The 15,436-nt window shown below is 43.4% G+C and overlaps 1 protein-coding gene across 1 annotated transcript; it reads left to right on the forward strand.

Annotated features, from left to right (window-relative positions):
* Positions 1-694: 694 nt before the first annotated feature.
* On the forward strand, positions 695-11,877 carry LOC139159699 (zinc finger protein 678-like). The gene is made up of 4 exons (XM_070737030.1): positions 695-1,266; positions 2,052-2,165; positions 6,328-6,454; positions 7,740-11,877. Exons 1-4 carry the CDS (start codon positions 913-915, stop codon positions 9,434-9,436), a joined length of 2,292 nt encoding a protein of 763 aa, XP_070593131.1. The 5' UTR covers positions 695-912; the 3' UTR covers positions 9,437-11,877.
* Positions 11,878-15,436: the final 3,559 nt, after the last annotated feature.

Genomic DNA, 15,436 nt, shown 5'->3' on the forward strand with positions numbered 1-15,436 from the left:
AAACCAACCTCAGGAGATCAATTTCTGGTGTGGGTGTTTTTTTTAGGTAGCACAGACTCTTGAATCAGCTTTTACCTTTCTAAGACTCAATCAGCCAGGAAAGATCAAGTGGAAAAGATGAATTAAAAAGTCAAGACTTCCAACGGAACAGAAATAGCAACTAAAAAGAGATGGAGCAGATTGTATTCTGCAAGGAAAAAGAAGGGGGTAAAGATCATCAAAGGAATAAGGAAAAAAGGAATAAGGAAAGGACCAATAAAGTAGCCTCTTTTTGGATCCCTTATTGCTTACACATTTATTTAATTGTATAAAAAGAAATGTACTGCCAGGATGCCTGCCATATGGGGGGGGGGGGCTCCCCCAAATTCCATGTATACTGTCCCCTTACCAGAGGATTGAGGCAGAAAGAGAAACCCCGGGGGTCCAGAAGCGACAATCAAGTCATTCAAAACCGTTTTTCCCCCATTTCAGCTCAATCTCCAGCTTTCCAGCCCTCCATACTCGCATCCCCTCCCGCTCCTAACTAAATATTTCTGCAACGACGCTCGGCCGTCCTTAAAGCGCCAGCATGGAATAAGGCATGCGCAGAGGGCCTTTTCCAGCCCGAGCAGAGGACCGGAAAGAGACTAGTTTTATTAGGAGACGCTCTAGACAGGAACAGTGTAATAGGGATTTGCCCATCTAGGATGCAGCCGTCTCTGGTCCAGCGCCAGGGAGGGCAGGGGGGATCTGCGAAGGGAGCGACTTGCAGGAGCTCTTCTTCGCCTCAGAAGCCCCGAAGGATCGGACTCCCGCCCTCCTCTCCTCTTACTCTGGAAAACAGGGGAAAGGGCGGTGCGAGGGTCCGCCGTGACTGAAGACGCCTCGGTGGGAGTTTCCCCTCGTCCAGGCTGCGCTGAAACTGCAGACCAAATGGAGGCCCGGGAGTCTCTCCTTCAGGCGGGCAGCGGCTTGCCTGAGGAGCCCCGCAGCTCCGAGGCTGAGTGCTGGCGCTTCCGCAGCTGCGGCTCCCGGGAGGCCGAGGGGCCCCGGGCGCTTTGCAGCCGCCTGTACCGGCTGTGCCGAGGGTGGCTGCGGCCCGAGCGGAGCAGCAAAGCCGAGATGCTGGACCTGGTGGTGCTGGAGCAGCTGCTGGCCCTGCTGCCCCCGGAGCTGTCGGGCTGGCTGAGGGAGTGCGGGGCGGAGAGCTGCGCCCAGGCGGTGGCCCTGGCCGAAGGCTTCCTCCTCGGCCCCTCAGCCTCCCCGGAGCCCGGAAAGGGTGGACAGGTGAGGGGCTTTCATCCTCTTCTGTCCCCTCCTAGTCGCAACAAACATCCAGGGAACACTTGTTGGGTTGGTGTAAATAGTATGTGGGAATAACTTTGCAGAATGGGGACATGTCATAGACTGGACAGTCATATTAATTGATTGATTTTGTCCATTGCACAATGAGAGTTATATTGGGTATACATATAGTGAATATATAACGAAGGTTATAGAGGATATACTCATAGTAAAGTATATCTAAGAAGGAATAGAAGAGAAGAAATAGGAATAAAATATATCAGTGAAAGAATAGAATAAATATAGGAAAGAATGGTATAGGAGATATAGGAGAGCAATAGGACAGGGGACGGAAGGCATGTTGGTGCACTTATATACGCCCCTTACTGACCTCTTAGGAATCTGGAGAGGTCACCCGTGGATAGTAAAGTGTTGGAGGTTTGGGGATGACACTACGGAGTCTGGCAATGAGTTCCACGCTTCAACAACTCGGTTACTGAAGTTGTATTTTTTACAGTCAAGTTTGGAGCGGTTAATATTAAGTTTAAATCTGTTGTGAGCTCTTGTGTTGTTGTGGTTGAAGCTGAAGTAGTCGCCGACAGGCAGGACGTTGCAGCATATAATTTTGTGGGCAATACTTAGATCAAGGCGTATTTAAAAGATGTTTTACTTCTCAATTTCTCTGCCGACTTAGGTTGGGGTAGTTCAAGTGGAGAGGAAAAATGCATGGCAAGTCAACTTATGGTTAGTCATTTGAAAGGGGATAATAAACCAGGCTGTTTTTTCAGTTACAGGAGCCATCCATGGGGGAGATCTCAGCAGAGCTCCAGGGAACAGGAGGTGGATCCAGTCCTTCTAAGGAGCTTCTTTTCACAAGGATCCAACTAGCACCACCTTGCCAGGTAAGTGTGGGTTTCTTATGAGAAGTTTAAATTCCTTCCATTCAAGAGCTCCCCTTACAACGTGGTGTCTCCCCCGAATGGCCCACCGAGTCACATTCATTCATCTTTTAAGATTACACTTCCCTCCTGGACCTTATTTAACCCTTTAATATATTTAAATATTTTGATCATGTCCCCCCTTTTCCTTCTGTCCTCCAGACTATACAGATTAATGAACTCAATCTGTATAGTCTGGAGGACAGAAGGAAAAGGGGGGACATGATCGAAACATTTAAATATATTAAAGGGTTAAATAAGGTCCAGGAGGGAAGTGTTTTTAATAGGAAAGTGAACACAAGAACAAGGGGACACAATCTGAAGTTAGTTGGGGGAAAGATCAAAGGCAACATGAGAAAATATTATTTCACTGAAAGAGTAGTAGATCCTTGGAACAAACTTCCAGCAGACGTGGAAGATAAATCCACAGTAACTGAATTTAAACATGCCTGGGATAAACATATATCCATCCTAAGATAAAATACAGAAAATAGTATAAGAGCAGACTAGATGGACCATGAGGTCTTTTTCTGCCGTCAGACTTCTATGTTTCTATGTTTCTATTCCATGAATGCAAATGAGGGACTATTCACAGTAATAACATAATAAAATAATATAAGGTAAGATAAGGTAATAATATATGATATTATTTTAAAAAGATGTTGGGACTCAGAAAAGAGTGCAGAAGAGAGCAAAAGATGATTAGAGAACTGCAGCTGAAAACAAAAAAACATTGCAGGAATTGAGTATGTTTAATAAAAAGAAGGATGATGGGTGGGAGCATAGCAGTGTTCCAATATCTGAGGGGCTCATACAAGGATGGGGAGGTCAACCTATTTCCCAATGCATCTGAAGGGAAGACAAGAAATAATGGATGGAAACTAATCAAGGAGAGAAGCAATTAGGAATTAAGGAGAAATTTCCTGGCATTGAGAACAATTAACTAGTAGAACTTGCCTTCAGATGTTGCGGGTGGTCTATCACTGGAGGCTTTTGAGAAGAGATTGGACAGCCACTTGTCTGGAATTGTATAGTGTCTTCTGCTTGAGCAGGGAGTTGGACTAGAAGACCTCCTTCCAACTCTTGTTATTCTGTATTAGAAAATAAAATAAAATAACAGAGTTGGAAGAGACTTTGAAGGTCTTCTAGTCCAACCCCCTGCTTAGGCAGGAAACCTACACCGCTTAAGACAAATGGTTATCCAATCTCTTCTTAAAAACTTCCAGTGTTGGAGCATTTACAACTTCTGGAGGCAAGATGTTCCACTGATTTAATTGTTCTAACTATCAGGAAAGTTCCAGGTTGCTTCTCGACTTGATTAGTTTCCACCCATTGTTTCGTGACCTGCCTTCAGGCACTTTGGGGAATAGCTTGGTTCCCGCTTCTTTCTGTCAGTGCCTGAGATATTGGAACACTTCTATGTCACCCTTAGTCCACCCCTTTTCATCAGACTAGCACTAGACATACCCAGATCCAGCAATCGTTCTTTATACCTTTTAGCCTCATCGCCTAGTCATCTTTGTTGCTCTTCTTTGCACTCTTTATAGAGTCTCAACATCTTTTTTTTGGCAATTTATTGTATTGGAAGAGTTCCATCTTAATGTTTTTCAAAAGATTTTTGAAAACAAGTTAAAAATGGAGCCGGGGTGGCGCAGCAGGTAGAGTACTGCAGGTCACTGAAGCTGACTGCAGATCTGAAGGTCAGCGGTTCAAATCTCATAACCGGCTCAAGGTTGACTAAGCCTTCCATCCTTCCGAGGTGGGTAAAACGGGGACCCAGATTGTGGGGGCAATATGTTGACTCTGTTAAAAAGTGCTATTGCTAACATGTTGTAAGCCCCCCTGAGTCTAAGGAGAAGGGCGGCATAAAAATCGAATAAAATAAACAAACAAACAAACAAACAAACAAATAAAAAATAAATAAAAACAATGCAGTGAAATAATACTAATTGGATTAAAACTGCTTCAGAAATATATCAACACATTTACTTAGAAATGTGTTACAGCTCCTATCCCATGATAGCGAACCTATGGCATGCCTGTCACAGGTGGCACATAGAGCCATTTTGGAGGGCATGCAAAATGTTGCTATATGTCAGCTCTAGCACGTGCATGTGCACGCTAGTCGGCTGATTTTCAGCCGTGGGGAAGGACGTTTCACCTTCCAGAGGCTTCAGTGAAGCTTCCTGGAAGCCTCCAGAGTGTGAAAAGCAGCACAACGGGCAAACCAGAAGTCTGATTTTCCGAACCTCTGGTTTGGCCATTTTTTCATTGTCCTGGGCTCCACTGAGGCTTATGCATGGGAACCGAGAACGATTGTGCGCATGCACAGGGTCAACATGGGGAGGGAGGTAATGAGTGTGGGTATTAGAACCCAGGTGGAGAAGAAATGGTGGTACCACTATAAAATGATAACACAAAATAATGTTAGGTTTTAATATATTTAACTTTTTAAAGATTATGTGTACTAATGTGGGAAGTTTTTTAAATATATAATTTTATTCATTATAAGATAATTGGATATTGGATTAATTAGCGTAAAATATATGTAAAATTAAGATCTGGATTAATGAGATTTTGTTAATGTCTGGGTTGTTGTAATGTTTTACTGTAAGATGGAAAATATTTTTCTTTAGAGATGTAAGAATTTATAATGTTCTATAAGCTTATAGAGTTTTTTTAGAGAAGAAAAGAGATATAAGAGCCTCCAATGAATGATTAAGAAGAAAAAAAAGGGGGGGTGCATATGTTTGATTATAAGCACTGGTGTTGTTTGAAGTTATGCATTGTTTTTATTTTATGTTGGAGAAAAAAATTAAAAAAATTATATCAGGAATGGGTGTGAGCGTACCACGTGCCAAAAAAGGTTCACCATCACTGCCCTATCCTATTTCCTAATCAGTTTGCTGAACCAGATAGTGAAGCCAAGGATACCCTCCCCAACTTCCTTGCTGAATTATTCTGAACCACGGGAGGCTCCCCAGTGAGAGCAATGTTGTCATTCTATTAATTAGATGCCCTTAATAGAATAGAATAGAATAGAATTTTATTGGCCAAGTGTGATTGGACACACAAGGAATTTGTCTTGGTGCATATGCTCTCAACGTACATAAAATAAAATATACATTTGTCAAGAATCATGTGGTACAACACTTAATGATTGTCATAGGGGTCAAATAAGAAATGAAGAAGCAATATTAATAAAAATCTTAGGATATACGCAACAAGTTATAGTCATACAGTCAACATGGGAGGAAATGGGTGATAGGAATGATGAGAAAAACTAGTAGAATAGAAGTGCAGATTTAGTAGAAAGTCTGACAGTGTTGAGGGAATTATTTGTTTAGTAGAGTGATGGCGTTCGGGGAAAAACTGTTCTTGTGTCTAGTTGTCTTGGTGTGCAGTGCTCTGTAGCGACGTTTTGAGGGTAGGAGTTGAAACAATTTGTGTCCAGGATGTGAGGGGTCAGTAAATATTTTACACACCCTCTTTTTGACTCGTGCAGTATACAGGTCCTCAATGGAAGGCAGATTGGCAGCAATTGTTTTTTCTGCAATTCTGATTCTCCTCTGAAGTCTGTGTCGGTCCTGTTGGGTTGCAGCACCAAACCAGACAGTTATAGAGGTGCAGATGACAGACTCAATGATTCCTCTGTAGAACTGAATCAGCAGCTCCTTGGGCAGTTTGAGCTTCATGAGCTGGCGCAGAAAGAACATTCTTTGTTGTGCTTTTTTGATGATGTTTTTGATGTTAGGTGACCATTTTAGGTCTTGAGATATGATAGAACCTAGAAATTTGAAGGTCTCTACTGTTGATACTGTGTTGTCTAGTATTGTGAGGGGTGGAAGGGTTTCTCTTAAAGTCTACCACCATTTCTACGGTTTTGAGTGTGTTCAGTTCTATATTGTTCTGGTCACACCACAAGGATAGTTGTTCAACTTCCCGTCTGTATGCAACAGCCTAAACTTGGAGCTTCACAGCCAAAAGAATTATGGGGAGAAGTAGACTTAAGCCTGCTTTGCCACAAAATGTTTATTTGGTCTCTTGCTCTTTTTTCTCTTTTTGTGTCTGAAACATGCAAGTGTTTCCTGGGATTGTCTGCTAATGAAGATGTTTCTCTTTCTAGAGTTCTGCTCCCTTTGAGGAGGTGACTGTGGACTTCACAGAGGAGGAGTGGGCATTGCTGGATTCTGGCCAGAAGGCCTTGTGCAGGGAAGTCATGCTGGAGGTTTCTAACAATACGGCCACTCTGGGTAAGGACCCTCTTTGCTCTGCGTCCGTTCATTGGGAAAGGTATTTTCAGTGAAGATGCCTTCACTCATTTGCTTAAGGTGGTGAGGACACTACCCGGCCATCATCTGAGTAGTTGCATATCTTTAAAACCTCTTCTAATCTCAAGAAAACAATCAAGATGACATGTTTTGTAGTTAGCAAATATCCATGGAAGAGCTACTGCAGGAAAGAGCGCCATCCATTTCTACTTGATTCCTTTAATCTGCCAGGACTCTGCTGGATCACAATTCGGGAGCAGAGACAATTTAGGGGCAATTTTGTCCAAGGTTCTTGTCACAGGAACACTGAGCAAAGTTTTGGGAAAAGCCTTAAATGCTCCATGGAAATTAATAACAAATTAAAATTCCTAGATTACAATTTGCACTCAACATCTCCTAGCCAAACACATGGCATGTATTTGAGAAGAGGAATCGTCTCTCCTTAAAAGTTGTAACATAGCAAAGGAAAAAGCTGAGCCTGAGGGAGGGATCAAACGTGTCATCAGTCATGTCCCTTTGAGCCCACAAGAGATTTAGGTCCAGCCCACCTAGAATTCCTTCAACTGTTATCTACCACCAGTTGCTTTAGCCATTAGTAGTTCAGATTCTTGTAGAGCTTAAATTTGCAATAAATCTTTATATCCATTTGATCAGTTTCCGGTCACAATTCAACGTGTTGGTTATGACCTATAAAGCCCTTCATGGCACCAGACCAGAATATCTCCAGGACCACCTTCTGCCGCACGAATCCCAGTGACCGGTTAGGTCCCACAGAGTTGGCCTTCTCCGGGTCCCGTCGACTAAAGAATGTCGTCTGGCGGGACTCAGGGGAAGAGCCTTCTCTGTGGTGGCTCCGACCCTCTGGAACCAGCTCCCCCCAGAGATTAGGATTGCCCCCACCCTCCTTGCCTTTCGTAAACTCCTTAAAACCCACCTCTGCCGTCAGGCATGGGGGAATTGAAACATCTCCCCTTGCCCATGTTGTTTTGGTGTATGATTGATTGTGTGCTTGTTTTTTTATATATATTGGGGTTGCTTTTATGATTTTTTTTTTAACCTAAAACTGTAATTAGATTGGTAAATATTAGATTTGTCACTATGTACTGTTTTTGCCATTGTTGTGAGCTGCCCCGAGTCTGCGGAGAGGGGCGGCATATAAATCCAATAAATGTAATCTAATCTAAATCTAACTGCCCCGATCTCCTGATTTCTCTGTTGCTTGACACCTAAATTCTAATCGGAATTTCTGTTTTCTTTTCCTCACCAGGCAATGGGCTGCAGAATGAGAATGACCAGAAGCTGAGATTAATATCGGTGCAAACAGCAAAGCATGAAATGGAAGAAATTATGTTTGGCTATCAAAGGGACCCACAAATGCAAATGAGAAGCCCCTCAGAAGATGGAGAGATCTCCTCCATCTCTTCCCCTGCTGAAATCCATGGCTTCCTAACCCAGCAAGATCAGAAAGGAAAGATAAAAGGAAAACGTGGCAAAAGAAAACAAAGTGAATTTGATGTAGAGGAATACAGCAGAGGTCAGAGCACAGAAAAAGAGTACGACATCAAACAGTGTGGAAAATATGTCAGTCAGTTCTTCCCTCTTGCTTTACATACAAAGCTGTACGGGAAGCACAAAGCACATGCCTTTGTCAAATTTGGGAAGGATTTCGTTTTGGGCAGAAAGATAAAGCTCTGCGTGAGGTGTGGAAAGAGCTTCAGTAGCAAAAGTAATCTCAATCGCCACCAGAGGATCCACACCGGTGATAAACCACACATATGCATGGAGTGCGGGAAGCAGTTCAGCCAGAAAGGACATCTTACTCATCACAGAAGGATCCACACGGGGGAGAAGCCGTATATGTGCACAGAATGTGGAAAGAGCTTTGCGCAAAAAGGACAACTCAGTTCTCATAGAAGAATCCACACAGGCGAACGACTATATAAATGTATAGAATGTGGGAAAAGGTTTATCGAGAACAGAGACCTTACTTGTCGCGAAAGGATCAACGCAGAGCGGGGTCAATATAGGTGCATGGAATGTGAAAAAAGCTTCACTGACAACTTTGCCCAGCACGAAAGGACCCACCCTGTAGAGACTCCCTACAAGTGCGTGTCGTGTGGGAAAGGATTTACTCAGAAAGGACATCTGACTCGTCACGAACGAATCCATACAGGAGAGAGGCCATACAAATGCAGAGAATGTGGAAAGAGCTTTGCTGAGGAAGGGCGACTTAGTTCTCATCAAAGGATCCACACAGGGGAAAGACCATACAAATGCATAGAGTGTGAAAAGAGCTTCACTCAGAAAGAGCATCTGACTTGTCATGAGAGGGTCCACACAGGGGAGAAGCCTTATAAGTGCACAGCGTGTGGAAAGGGCTTCAGCAGAAACTCTTATCTCAACCGTCATCAGAGGATCCACACAGGTGAAAAACCGTATGGTTGCAGGGAGTGTGGGAAACGATTCATTGAGAATAGAGAGCTAACCTCCCATAAAAGGATCCACACAGGGAACAGACCATATAAATGCCTAGAATGTGGAAAGGGCTTTTTCGGCAACAAAGATCTTATTCGTCATCAAATGATTCACATAGGGGACAAGCCATTTAAATGCCTGGAGTGCGGGAAAAGCTTTACTGAGAAAGGAAAGCTTATTTCTCATAAAAGTGTCCATTCAGGCGAGAGACCATATAAATGCTTGGAGTGTGGAAAGAGCTTTGCTCAGAAAGGAAAACTGAATTCTCATAAAAGGATCCACGAGGGGGAGGGGCCGTATAAATGTATGGAGTATGAAGAGACCTTTATGGACAATAAAGACCTTTTTTGCCGCCAAAGGATCCACATAGGAGAGAGTCCTTATAAATACAGTGAGGATGAAAATACCTTTTTCACGACTGCAGGACCTTTATTTGTCATGAAGACATCGACACAGGAGGAAATTATAAATGCATGGAATGTGGAATAACCTTCATTGAGAATACAGGTAGTCCTCAATTTACACCCACAATTGAGCCCATAATTTCTGCTGTTAAGTGAGACATTTAAGTGACTTTTGCCTCATTTTATGACTTTTCTTGCCAGTTGTTAAGTGAATCACTTCAGTTGATAGTTGTTAAATGCATCTGGCTTCCCCATTGACTTTGCTTGTCAGAAGGCCACAAAAGGGAATCACTTGACCCTGGAACACAGCAAGAGTCATAAATATGGATCAGTTACCAACTGTCTGAATTTTGATCACACAACTATAGAGATGCTGCAAAGGTTGTGTTCTGCCTGACCGGCCTCAAGCAATGTTTAATGGTCCAGGAAAGAAGGTCAGACACACACGTGCTTATTTAGTCAGCAAACTTGTATTAAACAGTAAAGAAAAAAGTCTAAAGCAAATGGTCCTTACTTTCAGGAGTAACACATAGGATTCGTTGAAAACTCAGTCAGCTACAAAGTTCAGTGAAAAGCCAACAAATACAAAAGTCACGGAGCATAAATATTCCAAGAGTCTCTGAATATTCACAGCACAAAAGCAGCAGCTTGTCCCAGAGTTTTCAACTCCCACAACGCTGAGTTGAAATCCAAGAGCAGGAACTTCAAAGCAGGAACAAACGACGCCACACAAACCACCCAGATAAACAGCCACAGTTTGCCTTAGCCCGTTCCCATTTTATGCCGTTAGCCCTCATTAAGGGAACCACACCCAGCCCAGGTGTGCTTCTCATGCCTCTTAAAGCGATCCCTTCTTTGTAAGGCCCTTCGGTTGCGTAAATTAATGTATTGTCGTGCAGACGAACTGAGAGAGGATAAACTGTCCGACGAATTGCCAGCCCCCTCCCCTGAGCTGTCTGCCAATTCTTCCTGGCTCTCTGCCACATCTTCCTGACTCTCTGCTACATCTTCCTGGCTGTCAACCACATCTTCCCGACTGCCTGCTACATCTTCCTGGCTGTCAGCCAGGCTTTCACAGTCACTGTGTGCCGCGTCTCCCCCATCTGTGGGGGCAACGGCTGGCCCAGGCCCAAACACAACAGGTTGTAACACATTTTTCAGTGCTGATGCAACTTTGAACAATCACTAAATGAACGGTTATAAGGTGAGGACTAACTGTAGAGTGCTTCTCATAAAAAATGCACATGGGAAAAACCATAGACCTTTATTTTTAACAGTTCGTTTAGTGATTGTTCAAATTTAACAGTACTGAAAAAAGTGACTTTTGACTAGCATCCCCATAGTCATGTGATCAAAATTCAGATACTAGGCAATTGACTCATATTGTTGATGCTTTCAGTGTTCCAGGGTCATGATCCCTTTTTGGGACCTGACAAGAAAGTCAAAGGCTCAGGGTTGACTCAGCCTTCCGAGATGGGTAAAATGAGGACCCAGATTGTTGGGGGCAATATATTGACTCTGTAAGCCGCTTAGAGAGGGCTATAAAAGCACTGTGAAGCAGTATATAGGTTTAAGTGCTATCACTATTAGCACTTAACAGTGGGTCACTTAACAACTATGGAAACAAAGGTCATAAAATGGGACAAAATGGGCTCAATTGTTGTCGTAAATTGACTGTCTATAACTCCATGAAATGAGGCTAATTCAAAAGAGTCAACTTTTTCACCATCAAAGGATGCAGACACAGGAAGAAACCTTTTATGACATGAAACTATCAAACATTTGGTTTATATAAATTATATAAATAAATTTGTTCCATGATTTTTCAAAAGGATTCCAATACTTCCTCTACCCTAGGCAGTTGATCAGAAAAAAAGTCAGGAATTCAGACTGGAAGAGAAAAGAAATATCTGTAGGAATAAGGGTAGCTTTCAACTACCCTTCAAACTTCAAATCATGCAGAATGCCGTCGCACCAGAGGACATGGGTCTTCCCAGATACACCCATGTTTCTACAACACTCCACAGACTGCTTTGGCTGCAGACTGGTTTCTGGACACAATTCAAAGTGTTGGTGATGACCTATAAAGCCCTACATGGCATCGGACCAGATTACTTAGGGACTGCCTTCTGCCGCACAAATTCCAGCGGCCGATTAGGTCCCACAGAGTTGGCCTTCTCTAGGTCCCGTCGACCAGACAATGTCGTCTGGTGGCACCTAGGGGAAAAGCCTTCTCTGTGGCGGTCCCTGCCCTCTGGAATCAGCTCCCTCCAGAGATTTGCACTGCCCCCACCCTCCTTGCCTCTTGCAAAAGCCTTAAGACCCATCTATGTTGCCAGGCCTGGGGCAATTAGATCGTGCCTCCTCTTCTTTCTGACCATTAAATCTTATGTGTGGATGTGGGCGTGCATACGCGCACCATTGTGCCTACGGTCCCTGAACATTTTATCATTACTTATCTAATGTTTTATATGTACCAATTATCACCCTATAATTGTTTGACAAATAAATAAATAAAAAATAAAATAATTGACTGTTTTTTAAATGTAAGGGGATTTTAGCTTAGAGTTCTTAACTATTAGATTTGTATGCCGCACTGAGTCCTCAGAGAAGGGCAGCATACAAGCCTAAATAAATAATAATAATTATTATAATAATTGTGTTAACTTTCCTGTTTTTAATAGGAAAGTGAACACAAGAACAAGGGGACACAATCTGAAGTTAGTTGGGGGAAAGATCAAAAGCAACATGAGAAAATATTATTATACTGAAAGAGTAGTAGATCCTTGGAACAAACTTCCAGCAGACGTGGTAGATAAATCCACAGTAACTGAATTTAAACATGCCTGGGATAAACATATATCCATCCTAAGATAAAATACAGAAAATAGTATAAGGGCAGACTAGATGGACCATGAGGTCTTTTTCTGCTGTCAGACTTCTATGTTTCTATGTAACAACACTCACATCTACCACTTGTATCTTTTTTTTGCATTCTAGCAAGGCTTCTCCCATGCAATCACTGAATACTTCCTAAAAAAAAGCCTGTCAGCCCAGTAAAATTCAAATTGCACACAGACTGGGACTCAGCAAGACAATCCCCTTATCTCAACTACTGTGCTAAGCAAGACTTACCAGAACACAAGAGGAAAACCTTTGTGCCCATACTCCTAAACTCAGAGAACTCCAAAAAACGGTCTATAGAGAAGACTCCCTTTTGCTATTGTCATCTTTTTTGGCCCCATTTCCCCCCTGTTTCTCTTGCTTTCCTTTCCATGCAGATGTCTTCCCAGATTAAACAATCCAATTTTGAAGGGGTTGCAACTTGCACAACCTTCTGAACCGAGTTGCTCGTTCTCTCCCATTGATGTTCTGACTTCCACTGCCATTCTTTCTCCCATTATTATTATTATTATTATTATTATTATTATTATTATTATTATTATTATTATAATATTTGTATGCCGCTCCTCTCCGTAGACTTGGGGCGGCTCACAACAATAATAAAAACAATGTATAACAAATCTAATAATTAAAAGTCACCAAAAAAACCCCTTATTAAAAAGCAAAACATACACACAAACACAATGCATAAACTGTATAGGTTGGGGGAGATGTCTCAATTCCTCCATGCCTGGTGGAAGAGGTGAGTTTTAATAAGTTTACAAAAGACAAGGAGGGTGGAGGCAATTCTAATCTTGGGGGGGGGGGCTGGTTCCAGAGGGTCGGGGCCATCAGAGAAGGCTCTTCCCCTGGGTCCCCCCAGACGACATCGTTTAGTCGATGGGACCCGGAGAAGGCCAACTCTGTGGGACCTAACCCCTAGGTAAGGAAATGTACCTTTAATGAGGGTGAAGGTTTGTTCTCTCAGCTTGTGGGTTGGTTTCCAAGCCATTCCTTACCAGGCTAGATAATATCGATCTCACACAGACATTTTAATAGTATATACTGTATATATTAAACGGGGAATGCACCCACATTTCCAAGGGAATTTCGAGCCGAAGAGAAATTCTAGACGTAGACAAGCTGCAATTAAAATCAATTTCCATCCAAGGCCGTTTTCTTCATTCCAGCCCCAGCTCAGCCTCTGTTGCGCCCCTCATTCCCGACCCCCTACTAGCCTTTTTTCCACATACTCCCGCGTTCTCTCCTTCCTGCACCTGCTCCCGAATACCGACTTCCAACGGCTTTCAACGGTCGGCAACGAACGGAGCGCGCGAAGAAAATCCCTGTCAGTGCTCGCTGCTCATGAGAAGCGATGGGTTGCGAAGGGGTGAGGGGATTCTCTTGCCCAGGGCAGGGTTGCATGGAGCGGTTTGTTTGTTTGCTTTTTGCCTCTCTGGGAAGCAGCGATGTCTGTCGCAGGCTCTGAGAGGCGGGAAGTTTTGGCGGGAACGATTTGTAGCTCTTCCGCTGAGGCGCAGAAACTCTGAGGGAGCGGAGTCCGTCTTCTCTCCTTCCGGAAAGGGTGGGGAGTGGGGATGGTGGTACTACCGTGACTGAGGGCGGCTTTGAGGGGAATATCCCCCGTTTGGACTCCACTGAAGCCGGAGACCGAATGGAGGCTCGGGGGTTTCTGGGGTGTGTGAGAAACAGCAGTCCGCTGCTCTTCAGGCCGGGAGCGGCCGCGGGGAAAGCGGCAACCCGAGAAGCCTCCTCCAGTGGCTCCGGGAACTTTGCAGCCGTCTGCCGCGGCTGTGCAAGGGGGTAGCTGCAGCCCGAGCAGAGCAACAAAGGCGAGATGCTGGGCCTGGTGGTGCTGGAGCAGCTGCTGGCCCTGCTGCCCCCGGAGCTGTCGGGCTGGCTGAGGGGAGTGCGGGGCGGACAGCCGCGCCCAGGCAGTGGCCCTGGCCGAAGGCTGCCTGCTCGGCCCCGCAGCCCCCTAGGAACCTGGAAAGAGGAGGTAGGTGAGGAGAGTTAACCGTGGGACGCTGACGTATTTCGCAGCCTCTGTGATAAATCACAACCACGAAGAAGTCGCCATCGGAAGATTTTCAGCCATTCCTGATATTTTGGAAGTCATTGCATCTTGAGGCGATGCCTTTTCACATTGGTGAAAATCCCATGGGAAGAATTAGACTAAATACTGAAAAGGTATATTACTTTATTATAATAAAGTGTTTGGTTTTGTAGAAAGCAAACAAGGAGGGACAAGTTTATTAGTTGCCATTTGGTACAAAAACCAATGACCAAAAAGTTATTAAATAAAAAATTAAAGTTATGATTATATGGTCCAAATCGAGCTTCCCCGATTTTTGAAAACATGTTAAGGGGCAAAAATATACAAAGCCCCTTTACCCCCTCTTCAAGGTTTTTGGCTTTAGTAAACACAGTCGCTGGAGAAAACAATTATATACAATAAAATACTTTGTGAAATCATAGCTTGAATATAGTTATCCCCATTGCTCTGTTTTAGCATAACTAATTATGCTAAAATAATTACTAATAATTATAATTAATAATAACTAATTCTGGAAGCAACTGGCCATTTGCATCCTTGTAGAGCCCTGGTGTCAAACCTGCAGCATCACATTATCATTGTGTGACGTTTTGTGATTTTTTTTTCATGGAACTGGGAGGGATGTGGTCTGCGTGCATTTGTTGTTTCCCACTACAATTTGATTTTTTTCTAAAACTTTTCAATAGATGTGTTTTAGCCCCCAAAACCATATCCATTTTCATCCTAAAATCTCTCGCCAAGTTGCCAGGCTGGTGATATCCCCACTGCAAGAGGCAAGAGAAGCCACCCCAAAAGGAAGGGGAGATTGATCCTGTCCTTCTTAAGAAATAATGACCCACAAATCTAAAGGAAAAACAGGACATAATAGAATAAGCATAAATATATGCACTAAGAAGGGAAGGCCACACCAATAAGAATATACTTCCAAAATCATTCTGGGCTGTTGTAATCATAGGTTTATAGGCACTGAAATTTAGGAATGGAATATTACTGGAGGGTGAAGTTTTAAGCCTAATGGGTGCTGTATAAAACCTTAATTCTTCCTCTAATGAAAGGAAGCAAAGTCCAGGCTGAGTAAGCAACCTGCAGAATCCATGACTATGTGGAAAATAATTAACTTGATAT

The sequence above is a fragment of the Erythrolamprus reginae genome, chromosome 2 (assembly GCF_031021105.1).
Source record: "Erythrolamprus reginae isolate rEryReg1 chromosome 2, rEryReg1.hap1, whole genome shotgun sequence".
Lineage (NCBI taxonomy): Eukaryota > Metazoa > Chordata > Lepidosauria > Squamata > Dipsadidae > Erythrolamprus > Erythrolamprus reginae.